Genomic DNA, 26,237 nt, shown 5'->3' on the forward strand with positions numbered 1-26,237 from the left:
CAAATTTCTCCCCTCCCCCCTCCCAGTTTCACTCACCTCATTGTGACCTTGGAGTCTTCCAGTGGCCAGCTGGGTAAGCCGCTGTCTTATCCAGGGTCACTGCTGCTGTGATGAAGCACATGACCAAAGCAGCTTGGGGAGGCAAGGGTTGACTTCACTCACAGTTCCACATAAACAGCTCATCCCCAAAAGCAGTGGGAGCGGGAACTCACACAGGGCAGGGACCTGGAGGCAGGAGCTGGTGCTACTTACAGGCTTGCTTCCCCTGCCTTGCTCAGCCTGCTTTCTTGTAGAACCCAGGACAGCCCAGGGATGGCACCACCCACAATGAGCTGGGCCCTTCCCCGTCAATCACTAAGTAAGAAAATGCCTTACAGCTGGATCTTTTGGAGGCATTTTCTCAATCGAGGCTCTCTCCTCTGATGTCTCTAGTTTGTCTCAAGTCGACATAAAACTCCCCTCTGCTCCCTCTCCCCCCTCTTCATTTTTTGCAAAATGAATCACTCCATTTGTTTTTTGAGAACACGGTCTCATAAAGCTAAAGGCTGGCCTCAAACTTGCTATGGACCCAAGGATGGCCTTGAATGCCCAAGGCTCCTGCCTCCATCTACTAGAGGCTGACAATACATAAAACCACAGCTAGTTTTATGAAGCACTCCTCTCTACTGTTATTCCTCCATGTCTGTATGGTGTCCTATAAAAGTCCCTTTCTTGAAGAAAAACAAGGCACAGCACATGGATCCTGCCTGCTGCTGCTGCCGCCCTGCTCAGCCCTGCGAGCCTTCCTCTGCAGCTCTGCTGGTCACTCTCTGCTTCTGTCACACCCTATCCATCCTCACATCAGCATCCCGTGGGACCACTCAAACTGGTCAGGTCATTTATCTTCTTTGCTTTTAGACCCATTCAACAGTTCTTCACACTTAAGAGGAAGCCTATTTCCTACAAGTTGCCTTCATGCTCCAGCCTGGGACATCTCCAGGCTCTCCCTTGCCCACTCTTCAGGCTTTCCTTCATCTACGGAGTGGCCCAAGTCCCCACCACACCCCTGTGCCACATCCTTGGCACTCCCGCCTCCAGGGCTTATCTTTTTGGCTTGGTTGCGGTCAGTGTGCATCAGCGGGGGCCACGCAGGTCCCTGGCTCCTTTCTCAACACCACTGTGCTTTCCCGCACAGTCCTTCATGGTTTGACAACATCATTCAATAGTCAAGCAAATGTCTAAGCTCCAGAAGGCCAAGGGCCATGTCTTCTGGGCATTCAGTAGACTTTCAGAGCAGAGGGTATGCTGAGACAAATGAGGGACTGGATGGGGTTGGCAAACAGCTTCGTTGTCTCTGGCTTATACTCCTTCATTTATTTATTCACTCGTCCTCACTGTTTGTTTGTTTGTTGCCCACAGTTTCCTCTCCCTCCACTCCTCCCAGTGCCCTCTCGTGCCCCGTGTCCCCTTAGAATCACAGCTTAGGGGCACTGAGGGAGCCACACAACCTTGGAGGGCTTCTGCTTTTCCTTCCTTCAGCCAGATCCTTTCTCCTTCATCTTCTGCTTCAATCTATGTGGCGAGCCACAAGAATATGTTATAAGGAGTGCAGCTGTGTATTAAAGCTATACTTTAACCATCCAAGAGCCTGTCAAAAGGCAAGCCATTTATTGTGAATATTTGGTATTATCCAGCTTTTAATAGTTTAGCTGTTTTCTGCTATGAAATTCTTGCGTGTCCAAATATTCCCAGACCATTTGGTAAACAGACTCAGCTCCTTAGACCTGCTGAACTGCTAGGTAACTAACTCCTCCACTGAGCCTAGGAGACAAGCTGGCTGGAGAGCATAGCTTTGTTTCTTGTACAAATGAAGCTCAGAGCATCCCCTTGCCTTGAGGCCTAGTGGCTCTCCAGAGCAATTAACTGAGAACAAAAGAGGTTTTTACATATCAAGGTGGAAGGTAGGGTGGAGCAACAGTTTTGAGGAGTCAGAGAACTGCATGGCTAGGGGAAGAAGAGACAGGCATTTTCTGTAGAGGAGACAGAAGGCATGACCAGGGAGAAGAGAACACAGAGGTTTTGTAGATGGTAAGGCAGAACTCTTGTAGAATTCATCAGAACCAGGAGTGGAGAGCAAGTAGAGATGGAGGGTGAAGAAACAGAGGATGAAGATGAGGCGGGAAGCGTAAGAGCTTAGTGGTTAGCAGGACCAAGAGGAACTGAGTGTCAGGATGAACTGGAGCTATGTAGACAGGATTCCAGCCCAGAGAAATAGAGTAGACAGACAAAGAACTTGGTGTATCTAGATTTAATCCTGCCCTCAACGCCTGACGGAGCTGTAGCTGTAAAGATAGAATTTTGTCTTAGAGGAATAAAATTAACAGACATAAGAGCATAGTGTACACAGATTTTTTCCCCTCAGATATCCCATGCCAGAGGTAGCATCTTCCCTGGACTCTGGGCAATCCATAAGTCTAGCTCAGGCTCAGACTTGGGTGCCCATCTCCTGCTCTCTGTCTCAGCTTCTCGTGGGGTATGCCCTTTGTTCCTTTTTTTTTTTTTTTTTTTTTTTAAGATTTATTTATTTATTATGTATACAGTGTTCTGTCTGCACATATCCCTGCAGGCCAGAAGAGGGCACCGATCTCATTACAGATGGTTGGGAGCCACCATGTGGTTGCTGGGAATTGAACTCAGGACCTTTGGAAGAGCAAGCAGTGACCTCTGAGCCATCTCTCCAGACCCCCCCCCCAAATCCCACCCCTTTGTTCCTTTTATCCCCTCGCCTTGGGGAGCACAAATCTGTTGCTGAACAAAAGCCTGGGTCCCACAACAGTGCTCCACAGGTGCCGTCCTAGGCCTTTCTCACAGCTGCTTTGTTCTTGTCCTGTCCACTCACATGCACCACCACGGCCAGCCTAAAAGTACTTCTTATTGCTGTTTTAACTTGTGTTGTATGAGATGCGCTGTGGAAACAGTTCTTTCAGCAAATGTGTTTAAGCTCTAAATGTGGTGAGTAAACTGTTTCTGAGACGGTTCTTAGCACATCCTCAGCACGGGCCTTGAGTAGAGAATCAAAACGGGCATGTTTAAACTTCCTTTGAAATGAAACAGCAGTGCCCTGGAGTGACAGTCTGTGTGGACTGTGTCCTTGAGAAAGGGTTTCTCAAGGGTTCCACTTACGTTGGGATGATCTGGAGCAGGAGTCTGGCAGAACTGTCTCAGGATTTTGAGATCTTATCTCTTCAGAGTTAAAAGACAGACTCTTCCAAGGTGGCCAGGTTAGGGTAAATAAAAGTCAGTGATTGGCCAGTTGTGGTGGCACACGCCTTTAATCCCCACACTTAGGAGGCAGAGGCAGGCAGATCTCTTTGAATTCAATGCCAGTCTGGTCTACAGAGCAAGTTCCAGGACAGCCAGAACCACATAGTGAGACCGGGGACTGAGGCCTTTGAGGAGCTGCCCTGGCTTAGGTCCAGCCGTGACATCTCCTCTCTTCCATCCTCATTGGTGTCAGAATAGAAAGATTCCAGCACCAAATCTAAAAGGTGCTTCATTTGTTTGCTGTGTTCTTTACATTCTGTAAAGATATTGTCACTACAAGCAATGCTACTTACCCTTCTACTTATTGTTATGATTTGTATAAATGACAGCTGCAGTTTCTTCATGACCCCAGGGGATGCTCTATTCAGTGGTATGGCAGGCTGGGCATTGGTGCTATCAGAAGGTCATCTCCAATAGTGGAAAGCTGTAGTAGTCAGGCTGGCACTGTTGAACTCACTGGGGCACCTGTGTGATGCACTGTGGGTGCTCCTGATAAACAAGGGTCCCTTAGTTCCTCCTGTGTCTGAAATGCCTTAGGAAAGGGGACGGAGTCACTTAACAGACTCTTCCTGGGCAAATACAAACTATTGATAGATAAGAACATCCATGCTCAAGAAATTCTAAGCTTGATTAATTCTTAACACATTTCTTAGGCATATCCACAAGCAGAGAGGATAATTTTGAACATCTGTGGACCGTCCAGACAGTCTGACTTAAATTTCAACTTCAGACAATTTCCGTTTTTTTTCTCTTTCTCTCTCAGGAGGTCACAGTCGTGAATGTGGTATTTATCACTGTGAGATTCTGTATTTAGCACGTCAGGTTCTCCCTTCATGCAAGAGTTTCTGCTTATTGGGATAAAAGCTGCCTTACAACCTTAAAATCTTCCTTGGGGGTCCTGCACCGCTTTTGGGGTTTTAGAAATGTACAGTGAAGTCAGACTTGAAGAGTAAGGCGTTTCAGCCCTTGTAGTTCGTCAACGAAGGATGACAGTCCCCAAGTGTCATTCATGGTTTAGAAGCAATACTTTACAAGCTCTTTGATTGTAAAGCGTAATTAAAAAATACAAAGTTTATATTGTCGATGTGTCCCAGACACATCCCTAAGAATGAAAGCTTTTGATCATCATTCACACTATGGATCTTACTTTATCTATGTTAGCTGCCTTAAAATAGTCTGTTTTCTTTTCATTTTTTTCTTTCTTTTTTTTTCTTTTTTCTTTTTTGTTTCATACAAGTTACTTTGCTCCTATAAATTGATTTCATTAGGAAGGAATCCACAATTTAAAAACAAAAAGGCAAACCAACCCCATTGAAGAACTGTAATTTGTTCCTTGGAGCAGAGTTTCTCTCTCTTTTTTTAAGCGTATTTAGTTGAATTCTGCTGAACATATTTATGAAAGGCTTTTCTTTACCACTGAACTTAAAGTAAAAATTTATGCCATAACTTACTAATAACAAATCCCACATAAACTAACAGCTCTTGGGCTCATGTTCTTCTTTGTCATGTTCCATCTCCTCCTGAAAACCCCTGACCATGTCGACCCTTGCTGCAAGGCAGCCTGTCTAGACCAAGTAAACATAACTCCTGCACGATGACTTAACTCTACTTTATAAATTCACAATTGTTAAGCCACAAAATCAACCTTTCAAAAGAAAGCGGAGAGTAAGTCAAACTACCGAGTGAAAAAGAACAGCTTTGCAGATGCCCACTGGCCTCTTCAGCACAGTTTGCCCTGGACCATCCTAAATAAGGTCCTCATGTGTAAGCACTGCGTTCCATGCATTGGGTGTCATCAGCTTTGCCTAACCAGGACGCCTTAGTGCTTTCTGGAGGTGCTAATCCTGGCCACAGGAGCAGGGGGATCAAAGAGCACCTTTGTTCCAAAGAAACTGAAGGTTTAGAGTGCAGCTCAGTAGTGGCATACTCGCCTAGCATGCACCGGTCTTGCACTTGCAAAATAAAAACATTTATATAAGGAAACCCAGAAAGCTGTGCTTCCCCCCAGGGATGCAAAGGAGAAAATGGTACTTAAAGTGAGTGCTGTGGGCACTTAAACAAGCAACTGTAGGAGATTTTTGAGCTATGCTGATTCTAAGAGATTCAGATGAGTCAGTTTCTTCCACAGTGATGTGACCAGGGGCCTCGCTGCACACGGATAAAGAAGCGGGTTTCTAAAATAGGGGAGGGGGGAGGTCTTGCTTCGTTCCCCACTGTTTCTAAGAAGAGCAAATGCAGCTGTAGCTCAGGAAATTTGAATGCGTCTTTTTCAGACCGCAGAAGGAATGTATCCTTTGGGTGAGAGCATCTGGGAGATGTAGTTGATTTGGGGACAGAATAACAAACGTGACAATGGTGTCATTTGGTTCACAGTTACTTGTGTGACACTGTGACTATAAACTTTTTGGTCCATGGTGCCTTTCCACTTAAAAATTATGGAGAGGCTGGGTGGTGGCGGCGCACGCCTTTGATTCCAGCATTTGGGAGGCAGAGGCAGGCGGATCTCTGTGAGTTCGAGGCCAGCCTGGGCTACCAAGTGAGTTCCAGGAGAGGCACAAAGCTACACAGAGAAACCCTGTCTCAAAAAAAAAAAAAAAATTATGGAGAAACTTTAGTATTTTTGTGTGGGTTACATCTGTCAATTTTCTCCCATTTTGGAAAGTAAACACAATCTTTACAAAGTTATGGATTTGCAGGCCAGCAACGTGGCGCAGTGGGAAAAGACGCTTACCATAGTCTGAAGACCTGAGTTCAACCCAGACCCCACGTGGTGGAAGAAAAGATGTGACTCAAAAATTGATCTCTGACCTCTGTAGGCATACCATCACACACACACACACACACACACACACACACACACACCCCGAACAAATAAGTAAATGTAATTTTAAAGTTATTGATTTATTAATATAAGCACATCTTTTATAAAGCCAAATCTTTTTTCACTTTTTATTTGTGTGTATGTGGGTGTTTTGCCTTGTGTGTATTGGCTGTGTACCACATATGTGTAGTGCCCAAGGAGGCCAGAAGAGGGCAGCAGATCTCAGATCCCCAGACCTGGAATTCTAAGGTGTGAGTTTGAAAGGCCGGAAATCAAACTCATGCCTTCTGCAAGAGCAGCAAGTGCTCTTAAGTGCTGAGCCATCTGTCCAGCCTCAAGACGAACATTTTAAAATTAAAGACTATGTTTAAAAGATAGGAGGGGGAAAGGGCATTGTATAGCTATACAAATCTCTTGAATGCTGGTTTAATGGATGGTTCTCATTTTCACCTCCCCATACAACCTGTTATGATCTGCTGTTTCGGTTGATGTGTGCAAAGAGAATGTAGTTCACAGAGATGTGGATTTGGAAGAGAGGGGCCCTCACAGCCTGGAAAGGGTCTCAGGGAGCTGCAGAGGTTCCTGGGAACACATTCTGTGTATGGCTGTTCTGAAATGCTCTACAGGGAATTCTGACCAGTGATTGTTGGAGATCTCAGTGTCTTCCTTTTTTGATTACATTTGTTTGCATATATTTCCTGCACTGAGGGTGGATTGTTTGTGCAACTGGGAAATAAAGAAAGGGCATATATGCCGAGGGCGGGGTTGGGAACCCTGGAAACCCCGGCAGAGCCTACATTTGATAGCTGAAGGAGCCACTCTATTTCCTACACAGGAGAGTGACTTGATGGGAACTGTGTTTGGGAGGAAAAGAAATTGGTGTGGGAGAGAGTGTGAGGGAGAGAAGCCATATTGGGGCTGGGGCAGGCTGTACTCCATGCTGGGGAAAATGGAGAGGAAGAGAGAAACCGCAGTAGAGATTTGGAAGGCTATGGCCGGGATCTGGCTGGGAGAGGGAGAGGGGGGTCAACAAGGACTTGGAGGAGTTTTCAAGTTAAAACGTTGGGAGGGTGATTTGTCCATCTGCCCTTCCTCATGAAGGCTGGTCCTGTCTTTCAGAATCGGCCTGCTCATCCACCCAAGGGCTTTGGAAGAAGTCAGCCCATCTCCCAACTTTAATCAGTCCCCACTGCTTCCAGAAGAAAAGGCAAGCTTGTTCCTATGACACCCGTGGACAAGTGCTTGGTGCTGACCTGCCCAGGGCCCTGCAAGCCTTGAAAGGCTTCATCCTCTTTCCGTGTGCAGGAGCCGGAGGTCTGCACCCTATGCACCCCAGCACCCCCATCAGCTCCCTCTTCTCCTTCACCAGCCCTGCAGTGAAGCGGCTGCTGGGCTGGAAGCAGGGAGATGAAGAGGAGAAGTGGGCAGAGAAGGCCGTGGACTCGTTGGTGAAGAAACTAAAGAAGAAGAAAGGAGCCATGGACGAACTGGAGAGGGCGCTGAGCTGCCCCGGCCAGCCTAGCAAGTGCGTCACCATCCCCAGGTCCCTGGATGGACGTCTACAGGTGTCCCACCGCAAGGGGCTGCCCCATGTCATCTACTGCCGTGTGTGGCGCTGGCCAGACCTGCAGTCCCATCATGAGCTGAAGCCTCTGGAGTGCTGTGAGTTCCCCTTCGGCTCCAAGCAGAAGGAGGTCTGCATCAACCCATACCATTACCGCCGAGTGGAGACACCAGGTGGGTGCTTCCGTGAGTCCCCGCACGCTTGGAGGTCAAGATCATCATAGACAGGTTCTCTGGGTAGTGGAACGTCCACACGAAATGACCTCTGTATCTGGTGGGGCAGTGGGGGCGGGGGCACTGAAGAAATGGATCCAAAATCATGCAATTGGAAAATTATGGTAGTCTTATACTAAAAGGCTTGCAAGCTTGGTAGGATTTTGGAAAATGGAATTTTATTTGGGTAGACTTAGGAGATCCAAGCCCTTCCTAGTTCGTTCTTTCTTTCTTTCTTTCTTTCTTTCTTTCTTTCTTTCTTTCTTTCTTTCTGTCTTCCTTCCTTCCTTCCTTCCTTCCTTTCTTTCTTTTTCTCCTTCTTCTTCTCCTTCTTCTTCTTCTTCTTCTTCTTCTTCTTCTTCTTCTTCTTCTTCTTCTTCTTCTTCTTCTCTTGCTCCTCCTCCTCCTCTCTTGCTCCTCCTCCCTCTCTCTTGCTCCTCCTCCCTCTCTCTTGCTCCTCCTCCTCCTCTTTCTTCAAGACAGGGTTTCTGTGTGTAGCCCTGGCTGTCCTGGAACTTCCTCTGTAGACCAGGCTGGCCTTGAACTTGAACTCAAACTCACAGAGATCGGCCTGCCTCTGCCTCCCACATGCTTGGATTAAAGGTGTGTGCCACCATGCCCAGCTATCCTTCTTAGTTCTTAAGAGAGTGAATGCCTTAATGACGGTTAATTGTAAAACAATAGATATATTAAACATCCTCCCTTCTCCCACCCCAGGCTAAACATCCTCCCTTCTCCCGCCCCAGGCAGACTGAAACCAGTGACTATCAGAGTGAACCCGAAGAGTGGGGGTGGGCTCCATTTTGCTAATCTGGTACATGGAAGGCATCCCATCTCGGCCTGAAACAGCCAGGGGGAATTGCTGAAGGAGTACAGGATTGAAAAAAGGGGTTAAGGAAGGTGGCCATTGTTCTTAGATACGGTTTTGTTGGGATAGCATCCATGGCTTCATACATGTTAGATAGTGTTCTTTCACTCACCACCACCTTAGCGGCCCCCTTCCTTCCTCTTTTGTGTAAACCCAGGGCTTTGCATACCACATGGGAGCACTCTGCCACTGACCTGCCCTCCACTCCCAGCCTAAAAAATGCTTAAGATGCCATGTTTTAAATACAGAACATTACTTTCCCCAAACTCTTCACACACCTGCTTGTGTATGTGTGCGTGTGTGCGTGTCCCTCCATATACCTCCCTACGTTGAAAGAAGTCACTCTTTATCCTCACTGCCTGTAGCAGTTTTACTATTGTTCTCTTTGGGATGAGTGTTCCTGTGGCCTTCCAGAGTGAAATAATTTAATGTCTTTGGTTGGCTATCTGCCCAACTCCAGGAACTTGGAGAGGTCACCCCATCCCACTGTCCTGTCTGGATAGAAGTATTCTCTCGGGGTCTTGTTTTCACACCCAGCCCACATCAGAGGTCGCTTGGCAGACCACCCATTAAGTTCGTTCAACTTGTCATCTTGCCATCAAGAACGTGACCTCTCTGTGTGTGGGGCTTGCTCACAGGGGTTGGGGTCCTGTCTGGGAAGGTGATTGGAAGGTTCCATACTCTTAGCAAACCTGATGAGTTTGCTCTAAATGCTACCTTGCCTTCTCCTCTCCTCAGTGGATTCTGCATACCGGGGATCTGAAAGGTCACAAGGCTTGAATTCCAGTACTTGAGGACAGCTGAGGCCACATTAACGTGATTCTGAACAAAACAAAACCCCATTAATGACATCTGAGATTGTTTTAAAAGTGGCTTGAAAATCTGGGTTATACTAGACCTCCAAAACACATATCTAAATGGAAAAATGTTCATTAAGAAATTCTTTTTGGTCAGGCGGTGGTGGTGCATGTCTTTAATCCCAGCATTCAGAAGGCAGAGGCAGGGGGATCTTTGTGAGTTTGAGGCCAGCCAGGTCTACAGAGCAAGTTCCAAGACAACCAGGGCTACACAGAGAAACTTTGTCTCCAAACCACCCCCTCCCCAAAAAAGAAAAAAATTATTTCTGGGATTTCTATTTTAGCTATTTGGACAGCTCACTAGAACCTCAGGGTGTTGCTATGGTCCAAACTCCGCGCTCAGCATATTCAGGATCCTGTCTGGTTCTCACATGTTACCGGGAAAACTGAGGTTTCTTCTTTGGGGTTCCTAATCTAATTAATAAAATAATTTATCAGGCAGTAGTGGCGTGTGCCTTTAATCCCAGCACTGGGGAGGCAGAGCCAGGCGGATCTCTGTGAGTTTGAGGCCAGCCTGGGCTACCAAGTGAGTTCCAGGAAAAGCGCAAAGCTACACAGAGAAACCCTGTCTTGAAAAGCCAAAAATAAAATAAAAATAAAATAAAATAATTTAGGAAGGGACCAGGTAGAAAGCAAGAGAGAGAAGCCATGCCCTTGGAGTCCGGAAAGGAAACAGAAAAGCTACACTTTTCCGAGTAGTTCAGAAAGGCAGGCAGCTGCCACTCATGTTCATTTTAATGAGTGGAACCCAGGCTGGCACAGGGCTGTAACCCCACCTACTCGGAGGCCAAGGCAAGAGGACCCAAGCTAAATGCCCGCCTAGGATACACACTAGGTTGAGGGCAAGCCTGGGTAATTTAGTGAGACCCCATCTTAAAGTAAAGAGGGCTGAGTGTAGCTCTGTGGTAGAGCACTTGCTTAGCCTGTGTGCAGTCTGCGGGTTCCATCTCCAGTACTGGGGAGATGGAGGGAGGCCAGAAGGGACCTACTAACCTGAACAGATTTAACTGATAGATTTTTTTTTTCTTGTTGCCTCTGCTCTTTTACTTCATTTCTTTGCTTATCACGTGTATTTTACTTGATAGCTTTTGGTCATTTGCTTTTAGGTCATTGTGGTAAAGACACAGAATATTTCATCAGCAGCACAGAGCCTGAAATTGAGGCTGGTCATCTAAATAATTCAATGTGGTCTCTAATGGAAAATATTCTGGGCTTCACCTGGGGTTTGGTTGCAAGCATTTGGAACTAACTATGCCTCTTTTAAAGAGGACTTTATTGGCAGAGTTGAGGAAGGCTACAAGCAAATGGGTTTCCATAAAGCCAGCATGAGGCCATTACCAAGGAGAGGCATGCCTGGAAGCCTCCTGAACTTGGTCCCCGATTGTGATGGTCTGCTTAAGATGCATGTGGCAAGGGGGGCTGGCAGCTCACATGCTCCTGGGTAGAGATAGGACCTCGGTGCAGAGTTTCCCATGAGCACCATGTGTGGAGAGGGGCTGGTGGAGGAAAACATCACAAATGGCCGAGGGAAAGCATATGCTGCCTCACTCCATCCTGATGGGCCAAGCTCAGGGTGCCCTGTCTCTTTTTGTCCCTAGTTCTTCCTCCAGTGCTGGTTCCACGACACAGCGAGTACAACCCCCAGCTCAGCCTCCTGGCCAAGTTCCGAAGTGCCTCCCTGCACAGTGAGCCCCTCATGCCGCACAACGCCATCTACCCAGACTCTTTCCAGCAGCCTCTCTGTCCGGCACCACCCTCTTCGCCAGGCCATGGGTTCCCGCAGTCTCCAGGCCCAGCCAGTTACCCACACTCTCCAGGAAGTCCTTCCGAGCCTGACAGTCCATTTCAACACTCAGGTCAGTCTGTGGGAAATGGGACCCACGTGGATGGATGATCATAAGTGTGGTTGTTGCATCTAGCATGCCTATGGTGCCTTTAGGTTTACAGAAACATCTAACCTGTTATGGTCTGGGCCATCTAACCCACCACCCCCCAGAATGACCAGGATCGGACCCATTTTGGAGTAGAACTGGAGATACATATTTCTGAATGCAGTTCTCTTTCAGAAGCTAAATAGAATTTAGCACCATCTCTGGAAATGTATAGCATGTAAGATTATTGTTTGTTCTGAAACATGGTCTGTTTAGCATAGGCTAGTCCCAGACCCACCATTCTCTTGCTGTAGCTGCCCCAATGCTGGAGTTACAGGCATGTAGACCTAAGATTGACATATTGATGTATGACAAATTAAACATTTAAATACTAAAAGCAAGGACTGGCTAAACAGCTCAGGTCTACACAGGCACTGCTACATACACCTGCCAACCTGAGTCACAGCCCCAGAAGTTCTGGAAAGAGAGAAAGAGACAAAAGACTCCACAAAATTGTCCCCTGACCTCCAAACTCGCATCATGCAGACACAGTAATAACCAACTAACTACATAAATAAATGAGATTTGGCCAGAGAGCAGGCATAAGGGGACCAAGGTTAGGCTTTTGTTTGCTTGCCCCTTTGGACAACCAAAAGGCAGGTATCTTTTGCTCCAAACGTCCTGTGTATGAGCTCAGTGGCGTGCAGAGCTAGGCCCCCAACACCAGCCAGTACATTCTCTCTCCTCCAAAGCCAAGACAGCAGCAGAAGGTAGTGCTCCCCCGCTGAGCTTCATGCTAGATTGAAAAGGCATATGCAAGAGAGAGGGACACCCTGGTGCGTCTCCAGGATGTGTGTGCTGTGACAGCTGTGAAGTTGGTCAAAGAAGGAGACGTGGAGGAGAAATATATGGGACCCTCTGAAGTGTGAGGCTAATAATATCTGCATAAATACAGCTGGAACACACAGTTAAATCTGCCTCACTCTTGTTCTTAAGTCCTCTTACTTAATGTATATTTATTAAGTCTCACTAAGTAAACAAATGCTGAAGCCTTGCCCTAGGTTGCTGAGAAAGAATTAAGAGATTAACAAAAATGATCTTTACTCTCAAAGAACATATAAGATGTAGTGAGATAAGAAGAGATATCTTCCTTCAAAGTGTCTTTACCTTAACAAGATCCTTACACACCTGTGTTCACATGTATCACCTTGTATTACATCACTGCTCTCCTCTCCAGCAGAGAGCCTGAAATGCCTGCTCATGCATTACTTATTGCATAGAGAATTCCCCTGCATGTGTTTGAAACTTAGTATTAGGGTCAGTGGATAAAGGACAGGCTAATTATAAGATACATATTTGCCTGATATGCACACGTGCTATAAGGGATTGCCTGTACTGACTGCATTCCGCCCAGTTACCCTTTGACCTCCTCCCATCCATGGACAGACCCTAACAAAGCTGAGAAGCCAGTTCTCCTTAAAATACATATATCATATTTATATCATATGTAAATAGGTATCTGTGTGTTTCATAGAGGAGAATGTGAGCCTGTCTATATCGATTTTTTTCTTCAATAGAATTCATTCAGTGCTTTCAATTTGGTTTGTTATATCCAAACTATTAGTGTTTTTTTTCTTGTGTGTGTTTTTTTTTTAAAATCATTATTGTAGAATTACATCTTTTGACATAGGGATTCGGTTCAGTTCTGTAACAACAGGATGCTGTTCTTCTCTGGTAAAGATGAGGTGGCCTGCCTCCTAACTCCTAGCTGTGTTTACTCTGGGACTGGCAATATTTTACATCAGTCTGTCCATTCTGTCTTTTCTCTGGCCCCTCATTATACTACATCTGTAAACACTTGGGGAAAATTACCAAGGACCATGGGCTTGGACCCACAGGTACAATAAACTAATGAGCTGGGTCCAAACAGCTTCCGTCTAACGTGCTTGTTTGAAGGATTGCAGAGGAATGCGTATGTGGTCCTACAGCCAACTTTTTGGTTTAAAGCATTCATCTCTGCTTCCTGTTGGAATCATGAGCTTGAGAGGTGACGGTGACACAGTGCCTTTATTATGCCCAAACTGTAGGCACCTTCAAAAGACCACCATGGAAATGGAATCCTACATGTTATTTTCAAGCTCTGGGGCTTGATCTCTCTGTCTGTCCATCACAGCGGTAGGAGCAGAGAGCCCTGAGCCCAGACAGGGTAGGGGTTTTTAATCATAGCAGAGGTTGGGGTGAGGGGACTTCCAGGGTTCAGGACCTTGATTGGCTGACATTTGTCTAGGAGTATCTTGGTAAGAAGGGGAAATAGGTATGTGCTAGACTCAAGGGCCACCTTGTCTAATGGTTGGAATCTTTGGGATGTCAGGCACTTCTCCATCTCTGGGTGGATCCTTGGGTGGTGTCAGCTTATGGCTTTTCCTGGATCTGGATGTTGCCTGTCACAGAAGCTGTGCCTGGGCCCCTAAGCCTGTCATGGCGGCTGTGTGTTCAAACTGTTTGGGGGCCCCTCCACACCTTTTCTCCTGTTTTCTTTCAGATTTCCGGCCAGTTTGCTACGAGGAGCCCCAGCACTGGTGCTCCGTTGCCTACTATGAACTCAACAACCGGGTGGGAGAGACTTTCCAGGCATCTTCTCGGAGCGTTCTCATCGACGGCTTCACCGACCCTTCCAATAACAGGAACAGGTTCTGTCTCGGGCTGCTTTCAAATGTAAACAGAAACTCAACCATAGAAAACACCAGGAGGCACATTGGAAAGGGTGAGAGCCAACACAGCCAGTCTCCATCGCTGCTTCTGAGCTCGAATGCTGGGTTAGAAATCAGCTTTGGCCCTGGGGCCTGCCGGGAGATTCCCCAGGCACGGTGTCACCACGGGAGAGGGATGTGTTCTCTTTGCCTCTAAACTGAGTAGACCATCTTCAGGGGTGGCATGGGTGAGTGCTGTGAGGACAAGACATAGTAAAGGGCCAAATGTGCCAACACAGGCCTGTAATCCCAGCACCGGCTCCCGGGGGAAGCAGTAGGCCAGGATTAATGTGCACTGAAATAGAAAATGCTCCCTTCATTAGGCTGTGGCTGAGTGAACAGTGTGTTTGAAACCCCTGGGCCCCATCAAGTGACTCCTGTGCAGGCTCAACCTTGAGAATAGATCTGTCCTGAGGTGATCTTGACACAGACACAGGCTTCAAAGCCTACTACTATGTTGGCCTCCATGATGGGCCAAATGAAATGCCATGGTACTTGCCATGGGTACATGACTCCTTCCGGAGATGCTCCAGTCTCTAGCCAGAGGCCAGCCTGCTACCGGCTGAGGATTCTGTCCTCACTTGACATTCAGAGCAGGCTCACATGTTCAACCTTGGGCTCGGCTTCTTCCTCCAGGGACTCACCTTGCCATCCTCTCCTCTGCCAACTAGTGCGGGGTTTGCAGATAAGGCTTTTACGTGGATGAGAACCACCCCCTAAATACAAACAGAGCAGGCTCAGGTGACAAAATCTTATCTACTGTATGCAATAGGTTCCGGAAGGATTATATGCTTGAAGGTCATTCAGTTAGAATACCCTCTAAGCCTGTGGTAGCCACCCCTCCCCCCACACCTGGCTGTGAGCACCAGCTTTCAGGTCTGTGGGGTCAAGGTGCAAGTGGACCTCTGTACCCTCTTCTGCGGTGGCAGACAGCATACACTGAAGAGGAACTGTCAAAAGGCAGAGATGGGTAGCGTATCCCACTGCTCCATAGTGCAGGGAACACACGGGAACTGCCACCGTACAAGGCGGAGTCTGAGATGGCACTGAAGCTCAGAGCCCCCTGCTGCCTCTCCACTGCCCTGTGAAGTAAATCCTCAGCCATTGACACAGCCCCCCGCTCCCCCCACGGAGCTTGCACTTGACTTTCCCCTGGCCTCCATCGCCTTCGCTTCTGCAGAGCTTTTAAAGGTTGGCTAATTGTCAAGAGCATCTGGAGCTCTGGACAGGGCTGCATAGACTGCTTTGAGCTCAGTTGTACAACTGAATTTCCCTTCACTGTCAGCCACCCACCCCTCACCCCATTGTGCACAGGTGTGGCCAAGGGAAGCAGTACTGGCTTTGCTCAGTCAAGTCCAGGGCAGGCTCTGTTTCAATGGGTTGGAGCCATGCTTCCACTTCCTCATGGTCACCAGTGCCTGAGTTGTGGGTGTCAGGCAAGGGACGGGGGTAGGAGGGGTGAGAGGGGGTGCTGGTGGTGGTGCTGGTGTTGTTGGTGAATTTTGTTTGAGTATGGCCTATTTCTGATCATCCCCAGTTCCACCCATTTTATAATCACATGCTTCTATATAGCTGAATAAAATTCCATTGTGCGTGTGTACCGTACTCTATTTATTGAGGATGTCCCTTTGGAAATGTAACTCCAGGAATGTTAGATAAATTGAGATAAACTGCATGTTGCTTGTGTTTTTATGTGGCTGTGTGTGGAAGTGTGGTAGGAGCATTCCTGTTCTCAGGAGCATGTGGTATGGTTTATAGGGTTGAGTGACAGGCCTCTGAGCTGAAGTACATTTCTGAAGCCTCTACTCACAGAAATATTTTAGTTTTGAGTCAGGGTCTCACTGTGCAGCCCTGGCTGGCCTGGACACTATGTAGGCCAAGCTGGTCTCCAACTCACCTGCCTCTGCTTCCCGAGTGCTGGGATTGAAGGCGTGTGCCGCCACACTGGGCTGCGAAGACACAGACTTATAACAGTTAGTAGGATTCAAGCAAACTCTGGAGTAGGTTTAGTGTGTGGATCTCAGTAGCATTTGCGTGATGTGAGCTGGGCTTCCTATTATAGCTTTTTGTTTATATGTGGGTGTGAAGGACTTCGTGGGGTTTTGTTTTGCATGATGTGTTTCTTTTGTGTCTAGGATCCTGAACACTTTTTTGAAGTGAGATCAAAAGTGAGTGAGAGACAACAGACTCATCTTTGAGAATGTCCATTTATGTGGGTTGGGCTTAACATTCTTTTCCTTGGGGCTGGAGAGATGGCTCAGTAGAGAACAGCATTCACTGATCTGCTAGAGGACCCGGGTTCAATTCCCAGCATCCACATGGCAGCTCACACTTGTCTGTAACTCCAGTTCCAGGGCTTCTGACACCCTCACACAGACATAAATGCAGGCAAAATACCCATAAACATCAAATAAAAATAAATTAAAAAGTTTTTTTCTTTATTTTATGTGTATGGGTGTTTTGCCTGTGTGTATGTATGTATACATACCATGTGTATGCAGTGCCCATAGAGGCCAGAAGAGGGCACCAGATTCTCTGGAACTAGTTCATTGCAGATGGTTATGAGCTGTCTCTGCAGCCCTCAGAGTTGAACTTTTTAATGGATTTGTAGGAAAAGTCAAAGAAAACAAGTGGGTATTTGGGGTCCACACTCTCTTCTATGACCAGTGATGATGTAAGAGTTATCCTGACTGCAGGGGGTGGCAGGAGTCCCTCAGAGGGGAGCAGAGTGGAAAGAGTGTGGTTTCTGTGTCCACAGGCGTGCATCTGTACTACGTCGGGGGCGAGGTGTATGCCGAGTGTGTGAGCGACAGCAGCATCTTTGTTCAGAGCCGGAACTGCAACTATCAGCACGGCTTCCACCCTGCCACGGTCTGCAAGATCCCCAGCGGCTGCAGCCTCAAGATCTTCAACAACCAGCTCTTTGCCCAGCTGCTGGCCCAGTCAGTGCACCACGGCTTTGAGGTTGTATACGAGCTGACTAAGATGTGCACGATTCGGATGAGTTTTGTGAAGGTACGGACGCTGGCCGGGGATTGTAAAGTGGAAAACGGGAAGAAAGCTCAAAGTGCTCTCAGCTGGACGTGGCATTTGCTCAGCCAACTTAGGTGGATAACAACTTTGGTTTTTCCTTCTAAAAACATTTAGTGATTCTTGCCCTCTTTTTTTTTTTTTTTTTTTTTTTTTTTTTTTTTTTTTTTTTTTTTTAATTATCTAGTCCAACTTCTGCTGCCCATATATTCCTGGGTATGGGACCACCCAAAGGAAATAGTGTGGTTGAGGTCAACCTACCAGTGGCCTCAGCCTTAAAGATAACTGACTCTCACTAAAAGCCATCAACTATCTTCAGTTATGAGTGAGGGATTCGTGAACCTTCCTGCTCCATACTAGAATATTGACACACATGCTCTCTCTCTGTCTCTCTCTCTGTCTCTCTGTCTCTCTCTGTCTCTGTCTCTCTCTCTCTCTCTGTCTCTCTCTCTCTCATATACATACATACATATATATTGTAGTTCTGTATCACTCTAGTAGTTCTGACTGCCCTGGAACTCACTTTATAGTTCAGGTTAGCTAGAAACTCAAAGACCCACCCACCTCTGCATTCTACAGCTAGTAATAACAACCCCTTTGGGGAAATGTTATTAACAGTTCATAGGAGGGTGGAAGTATACTGACTTATTTAACAATTATCTGAAAAATTTGCACTTTGTAAGAAACCTCAATTTAAGCAGCAGTGTAACTGTTTGGATGTGAAGATTCAAGGACGGTAATGATGGGCAGGATTGAATGCTGCGGAGATTTTCCCATCCCTCCTTGTGGGGCACTGCCGTCACCCAGTCAATGAGGAAGGTCTTCCTCTCAGCTGGGAAAGCTGCCAGGCAGATGGAAGGGATACATTTATAGATAAATTACAAAGAGAACTGTCTCTACTCTAAGACAGCAGTGCTCGGGGGTCGGTATGAACCAAGTGGGATAGAAACATGAAGGCAGAGGTGAGTAATTCAGGAAATTTAGAAACCTAGACTTGTTCATCAGACTCTGTGGTGTATATAGTAGTTTTCACAGTGACACATACCCCATCTAGGGAAGGAGCACAGCTGCCTTTTTAATTTATTTGTATTTTATGTGTATGCGTGTTTTACTTGCATGAGTTTCTGGGCACCACATGCATGCAGTGCCCAAAAAGGCCAAAAGAGGGAACTGGAGTTACAGGTGGTTGTGAGCTGTCATGTGGGCACTAGGGAATTGAACCCAGGTCCTCAACAAGAGTAGCCAGTGCTCTTAACCGCTGAGCCACCTCTCCAGGCCCCATTTGCCTTTTTAAAAGCAGTTCTGGGGATGGAACCCAGGGCTACTCTACTGAGCTACAGTCCCAGCCTTAAAATAAGTTTTATTAGCTATTTAAAGTTAGTGACTGATAGCCAGGTAGTGATGGTGCACGCCTTTAGTCCCAGTACTTTGGAGGCAGAGGCAGGCAGATCTCTGTGAGGACAGCTTGGCCTAGAAAGAGAGTTCCAGAACAGCCAGAGCTGTTACATGGAGAAAGCTTGTCTTGAAAGCCCAAAGTGGGGAAAAAGTCTTTTTAAAGGAACCTCTTCTTATGAGGACAAACCAGCTATATTCATCAAAGCAGGAAAGAAACCTCTGGAAAATTTCCAGTACACTGTCACTTTGGAGCCAGCAGGGGGCACTAACTCACCATTAGTGAACTAGCCCTTGACTGGGACAGTTATTTCCCCCTGTTTTTTAATAAAGATGAGCTGTGGGTACCTCATAGGTAATTACCGTAATACAAGCATGCATAGAAATGTGATCATTTCCCAACATCAACTAAATGTTTCTTAGGTACGCAACAAATTTATAGAGCTACAAAATTTAATTCATAGGGAACACACTGCTACTGCTGTTATGGGCACTCCCCCCCCCCCCCCCCACCCCTCCCACCCCTCCACCCCCATCCCATCCTGAACCCCCTCCCTCCTCCCTCCTCTCTGTGATGATGAGGGAAAAAACCCAGGCTAGGCAATCACTTAAGCACTGAGATTCATCGCTAGCCCAGCAAGGACTTAAACAAAATAAAAACTGTCAGTGATTAGTTTAAAATTTTACAGATGACTAGACACAGGGGGCGATCATTGTACGTGAAAGAGCAGACCATCTTTAAAGTTTTTGTTTTTTGAGTTGGGGATTTAGCTCAGTGGTAGAGCACTTGCCTGGCAAGTGCAAGTCCCGGGTTCGATCCTCAGCTCAAAAAAAAAGTTTTTTTTTTTTTTTTTTCAACTCTGATTTTGCTGGCCATAGCTCTCCCTCAGGTAGCCAGTCAACAGCTATTCACTGAGCAGCTGCCAGTGGCAGGCCAGGTGCTGCCCCGGGCCTTGGGATGATGCATTGTTGGTCATTCACAGGCCTCTGCCTTGTGGGACCAGTGTAGTGGCAGAGAAAGACAGGCAACAAGCGAGTGGGATGAATCAGATAAGGGAGATGGAGAGGTTCCAGGGCGGGAGGTGTCACAGAAGCAGTGAGTGCCAGCAGAGGCCAGAAGGTCCTGCAAGGAAAGCCATAGAGGCCTAGGGAAAAGCAAGTTCAGAAGCTCATGGCTTGGATATGGGCGGGAAGCAGAGCTGGGTGACTGCAGCCTTGTGCAGGAGGGAGGTGAGGGGGTGCAAATGAGAAGGGAGCATTTCCTGCCAGCTGAGCAGAGTTCAGCCCTTTGTGGTGCCGTGAGTCTTTGGACAGAGGGTTTCATGGTCTGGCTTGTTATTTTGTCTGTTTGGGCACATGGTCATTCTGTGTAACCCAAGCTGGCCTTGGACTCCACAGCTTCACGATTCCGATTCATTCCCTCCCCTGCTGGGGTTGCAGGCGTGAATCACCATACCCAGCCATTCTGTCTTTGAAGGGCCGTTGTGACTGCTAAGTGGAGAAAAGGTGTGCCGCAGTGAGGTGGGAAGGAAGAGGTTGCTAAGAAGCCATTGTGGGGGCCTGGAGAGATTGACCAGGGATTAAGAGCACTGGCTGCTCTTGTAGAGGACCTGGGTTCAATTCCCAGCACCTACATGGCATGTTACAGCCATTTGCAACTCCAGGGGATCTGCCACCCTCTTCTGGCTTCCAGAGGCATTGCACACACATAGTACATAGAAATACAAGCAAACAAAACTTCCATAGACATAAAATAAAACACCTCAGAGAAGTTAGAAAAGTATCTTAAAGAAGCTATTGAAGAATCCAGGTGGGAGTTGAAGGTCACTTCTACCAGGAGGGCATCTGCACACTTGTGGGAAGTGGGGGACTCCCAATCAAAAGGTAAGTTTGATGTGGAGGTGAGGGAAGAGAGCCATGAGACTGCCTTCCGCCAGGATGGAGAAGACACAGGTGATCAAGGTGTGCAAATAAGGCTGAGTGTTCAGTGTCAGTCACATTCACAAGAAGATGCTGAGGTGATAGACAGACTGAAGCGTCTGGAGGGAGATGTAAATTGGGAACGTCCTTATTTGCATGGTATTTAACTCCATGTGTTTGGATGGGGCCACAGGTTTGAATTTAAACACAGAGGACTGGGATTCCAGAACTGAGCCCTAGACTCAGTATTAGAGGGAAGGAAGAGAGAAGTAGCCACCAAACAAAGCCCAGTGTAAAGGCCCAGTGGACATGCTACACATTTAGAAAGATAGACAATTAATCTGTTGCTGTGAAAGTGGGTGCAGGTTGTGGGAGGCCAGCTCCCACCTTTTGAAGGGTTCTTATGAGAAGAGAGGGATAAGAAAATATCAGATAGAGAGACCTGGCTGACAAGAAGACAGAAACACAGGACAGCTTCAGGAGGGCCTGGGTCACTACCCAACGGCCTCTTGATTTATTCAAAAGGGCTTTTTATAACAATGCCAAGGGGCGGGGCAAAGGACCTCCCCATTACAAGATCAAAGCACACCACACAGCCATGTGTAGACCCTTCCAAACACCTGGTAACCACGACCATGGTCAAATCATCCCTTTATGCAGTCCTGCTGGGTAAATCAAGCTCAGTTTCTTGGACCCTGAGTAAGTGCTCACTAGGAAACCTCTGTGGGTCTTCACAGCAGGTATGGTTGAAATTTTATGTCTCTGATAGTTTCATTTTTTTCCCCACAAAAATTGTGGGTGATAGAGTAGTTAGCTGCAGACATGTCTAACCCACAGCCTCTTGGCTGTACACAAGCTGAAGATAGCTATGAATATGATCTACTTAAAATATTCTAAGATTTCATTGAGAACTTCCGTGGTTCAATTGTACAGTTCTCAAGTGCAAACTTTGCTGGTGACAAGGTCATGTTGAAAGTCAGAGGGTTTCTGGGAAAATCAGAAATGGAAGATTCAGAAAGGAAGGAGATGTGGGGAACAGGCAACTGCTGGGTGGTCCCACAGGCCCACAGAGGGTGGAGATCATGAGTGACCAGGCTGTGTGGTTAAGCTGAATACTGATAAGAAAAAGACATGGTCTTTATGTGTATGACTGTTTTCCTGCCTGCATATCTGTTCTATGAGCCTCCAGGCCCTCTGAGCCAGAAGAGGGTGCTGGATCCCCTGGAACTGGAGTTATAGATGGTTGTGAGCTGCTTTGTGGGTACTGGGAACCAAGTCCTGATTCTCTGCAAGAGAATCCAGTACTCTTAACCACTGGGGCCTCTCTCCAGCTCCTGTGCTAAAGTTTTTAAACAACTCTGGAGAATTATGGTTGTCAATAACAAACATAATCTGAAATCCCTCAACATTTAAACAACTTTCTAGAGGGCTGAAGAGATGTCTCAGTGGTTAAGAATATTGAATGGTCTTCCAGAGGTCCTGAGGTCAATTCCCAGCAACCACATGGTGGCTCACAACCATCTATAATAGGATCTGGTGCCCCCTTCTGGCATGCAGGCAGAATACTGCATACATAATAAATCTTTAAATAACTTTCTATTGATGAATAACAGAGATAAATATGAACATCTACCATCTATGTATCCATAATCTATCTGTCTATCTATCTATCTATCTATCTATCTATCTATCATCTATCTGTCATTTTAGTAACTATCTCCTATTAATGGAGATAAATGAGAAGTTTCTGAGTGAGCCTGGGATAAAAGAGAAATAAGGTCTAAGCTCTGACATCCCATTCCCCAAATCAAGAGTTACTGATCTTTGCAGCTTTCAGATTCAATCTCGGATCTTCAGTGGATAGCAGTTTTGTGCAGACCCAGGCTTCCACATGAAGAGTGGAATGTGATGTTAAGTTCCTTTTCTTGTAAAGGGGAGATGGCTTGGCAGCCTCTCCCATGTGATGTGTAGATCCCAGACTACCACTAAATAGGTGTCCAGCTGTAAGTGAGCTAACTGAGAACACCCTGACTGACGTGGGCCCCTCTGAGGTATCTGCTCCACGGAGGCATCCACTTCTCACAGGAAGCCTGTGGGCCCTGCATCCCCTGCACTCTGCCTGGTGGCCTCTGGCAAAGGGGCACAATTCAGTCTGGGCTCTTTTCTTGCTTTTCAGGGTTGGGGAGCCGAGTATCATCGCCAGGATGTGACAAGCACCCCCTGCTGGATTGAGATTCATCTTCATGGACCACTGCAGTGGTTGGACAAGGTTCTAACTCAGATGGGCTCCCCACATAATCCCATTTCTTCGGTGTCTTAACAGTCCTGTTGTCAGCTACGTTTCCACAGAATAGATGGCACAGGCAGGGGCTTCTATCAGGACAGCCTGCAGCTAATGGAAATTTTCGGATGCAGATGTAAATACATATAATGTATATTATTCACATTTTTACCACTATTCGGTTTGTGCTACCTGGTTAACCTGGGGCTAGTACTGTGTGGCTGAGGAAGAGTGGTTTGCAGGCCAGTGCCAGAATGAGAAGCCATGTCTTTAGGAAAGGGGAAACAGTATGTGGAGGGCACTGGCAGAATCGGAGGCCACTTCAGCTTGCCACTATACACAGTGTTGTGCCCCCAATGAAAACACAAAGCTGCTTGCGTTAAGAAAAAGAAAAGAAAAAAGAAAAAAAGAAAAGGCCCAGGGTTTAGGAGCACTGGAGTAAAACACAATCAAATCTACATAGTTTAAAAGATCTCACATTCAATGTGAATGGCAAGAAAGAAAATCAAACCTGCTCAGTGGTCTGTTAGATAAACCTCGGAAACTATCTCTGCAGTCGGAATATGCACGGCTGGGCACTGTGCTGATGTCAACGGTACACTTAAGCAGACTGAACCTGTGATTGGAAAGGGGGAAACTGTGAAGCTTAGAGTTATGTTGCCACTGCTTAACAGTAAAAGAGGCGAAGGAGAAACAGCCTGAGATGAGCTATAGTCCTAAGTGACAGGGCTAGTCCAGAATTGGGTCCCAGGAGCACAGGGGGCTCCCCCTTCCACTCTGAAAGTCAGGTTCCAGTCTTCCAGTTCTCCCTGTCAGGTGACCTTGTGGTTGGCTGTGTCTGCCTGTGGACACTGTGTGCAAGCCCTTTGCAGAGGGGAGCATCATGTGGCAACCTGCACTTTCCAACATGCTCATCTGGAAGCCCCCAAGGCAGGGCACCCCCTCACCACATCTTTCCTCTTGGTGACAAATATTAATTAGTTATAATGATTAAAACAACAGCAGAGCCTCAGGGGCAATCTAGAGGCATCTTTGGATCATATTTATCTATTACTTAGCCTGGTACCTGTGTTGATTAAGTTATTAGCTGGTTACATCTGGCAGCCTCTTCTAAAGCTATGAAATACTTGGATATAACTTCCCAAGTGAAGTGTGAAAGTTTCATATGCCCTACATTTTTGAGGAAACAGTGGTAGTGAGTAATAAGCATCTTTAGATATATCTTATGTATATACATGCATATGTTAGTGTGCATGTATTATTAGAGCCTGTTATTTCCTTCTTTGGATGATAAAGGGAAATTTCCTCCAGATTCCATGGTATGTGCCTCTTGATGATCACTGCATTGCTTGTAAGTTTACTTCATGCTCTTTGGGAAGCACATTCTTCAAGATGGCATTTGTGCTTGTAAAGGATGGAGCTCCCGTAGGCTGAGTTCCCTTCGTTTAATGAAATCTACATAGCATCAAGACAAATGCATTTGTTGTTCCCCATTCAATTGTATTTAAGATAGATATGATGTGACAAGTCACACTCACAGTGCCTACTGTATCTATAAAACCTATCATGTACCTATCATGAATATACATGATACACATATCAAAAGATACTCATTTATGTCTTGCACTAAAGCCTGGGAGCCCACTTAGAGTGTAGAAAAGCCCAAGTTTGTTGACTCATTGTGTCCTGCAGATTTGTGTGTACCAGGGACATTGTCAGGAGCTGTGGAATCACATGTACATTAGAGGTAGTCCCCACCTCCATGGAGCGGCAAATCTAACAGTAAGCCATTGCAGACATTAGGTCTCAGAACTTAAAAAACCCACACATGTGAATTTTCTTTGGCTTGAAAAAAGTGTAACCAAGTTCTTTATTATTACTATATTGAAATCTTATGTCTCTTCAGAACAATTAGGTAATTTATCTTAGTGCAAGTGCCACTTTTAGCCATCCCACCTCCTGACATCCCTTATTTCTGGTCATTCTCCCAGCTTCTTCCTTGGAAAAGTCATTGGTATGGCGGATCTCCTCTGAGTACCTATTCAAGGACACAAAGTATTTGTCCCAGATTTCTGACAGTCCTTTTGATCTCTTCACAAATGGTCAAACATCCTCTGGCAATATGTAACTATTGAACTGTTGAGAGGTAGAAGCTTCCAGATGTGGAGGCGCACACCTTTAATCTCAGCACTGAGGAGGCAGAGGCAGGTGGATCTCTGTGAAGTCAAGGCCAGCCTGGCCTACATAATGAGTTCCAGGACAGTCAAGGCTACACAGTGAGACTCTGTTTCAAAACCAAAGTAGAAGCTTAGAAACAACTAAAAAGCAAAATAAGCTACTTGTATTTCCTTGCAACATGAAGAAAGCAGACAAAATATCAAAGTGTGCCTGATTTCTCTGAGAAAGGAATCATGACATAGGTGCATATCTATCATCAGAGAATTTAGCATTAAAGAGATGTTAGTCCTCTGCTCCTGTAACACAGTTGCATTTTAATCAGGTCTTTCTTTGGCTGCTAAGAGATCTAAAAAAACACAAAGTAATACTTAACTTCAGACTCCTTTGACCGTTTGGCATGCATTCCATGAAACAGACAAGCAAAAATATGCTGCTGCCTAGTGTTTTTTTACAGGATGAAGAGGAAAGTGGGCAGGCCAAGTCTTTACATACTGCAAGCATGGCTCTGGTTGCCCTGGGCAGGGTCATGTGATAGAGAACCGCACCACTTTGGCCTGTTCACATGGTGTTGGATGTTTATCACCATGTTCAAGTTGGTATTTGTGTGATTCTTAACGAAAATAAGACATGTTAGTTTGTTTCAGCTAAACGTGAATGTTAACAGCTGCTTCAGAATCAAGAAGCGGCCACCTTTTAGCATACACACTTTTGAGCATTCTGTTGTATAGTCAGCGAAAGTGGCAAGCTCCCTAGCATCTAGAATCCTCTTTTCATTATCCCCTATAATGACAACAGAAAGAACAATAGCAAAAGCATTTTGTAAACACTGGCTGCTGGATGACAAGCTCATGCTTAACTCTGAATGTGTTCTACATATGCTATGTATATATTTAATAAAGCAAAATACACCGTGCATTCCACATTGTCTTACCTACTAGGATCCAACAGCTGAACTATACAAGGGTAGGTAAGCCTCACATCTGTTAAAGACTAAGTTCAAATGAATATAAAACAGACCACCAAGAGCAGCAGCCTTTGATCCAGCAGCCCAGCTCTCTGCTCTGAAATGCCGTACACCATCATCTGGTGGTTGATGATAGACAATGCTGTAGAGACACCTTTGGGCTCATTTTTCTTTCAAGCTTTAGGTAACAATTCTATGTGTGTGATCTGTGGTTCCTTAAAATGCT

The 26,237-nt window shown here is 46.3% G+C and overlaps 1 protein-coding gene across 4 annotated transcripts in view; it reads left to right on the plus strand.

The window, feature by feature from the left end:
* Positions 1–25,082, plus strand: part of Smad9 (SMAD family member 9) — a 49,844-nt gene extending 24,762 nt beyond the window's left edge. For all 4 annotated transcript variants that reach the window (XM_036191191.1, XM_036191192.1, XM_036191193.1 and 1 more), the window contains 5 exons: positions 7,244–7,861; positions 11,224–11,481; positions 14,039–14,260; positions 17,005–17,261; positions 22,765–25,082. In XM_036191191.1, the coding sequence (XP_036047084.1) occupies positions 7,244–7,861; positions 11,224–11,481; positions 14,039–14,260; positions 17,005–17,261; positions 22,765–22,908 (1,499 nt within the window). In that variant the 3' untranslated portion in view covers positions 22,909–25,082. The remainder of the gene's footprint in view (positions 1–7,243; positions 7,862–11,223; positions 11,482–14,038; positions 14,261–17,004; positions 17,262–22,764) is intronic.
* The last annotated feature ends 1,155 nt before the right edge of the window (positions 25,083–26,237 follow it).

This window comes from Onychomys torridus, chromosome 6 (assembly GCF_903995425.1).
Source record: "Onychomys torridus chromosome 6, mOncTor1.1, whole genome shotgun sequence".
Taxonomy (NCBI): Eukaryota; Metazoa; Chordata; class Mammalia; order Rodentia; family Cricetidae; genus Onychomys; species Onychomys torridus.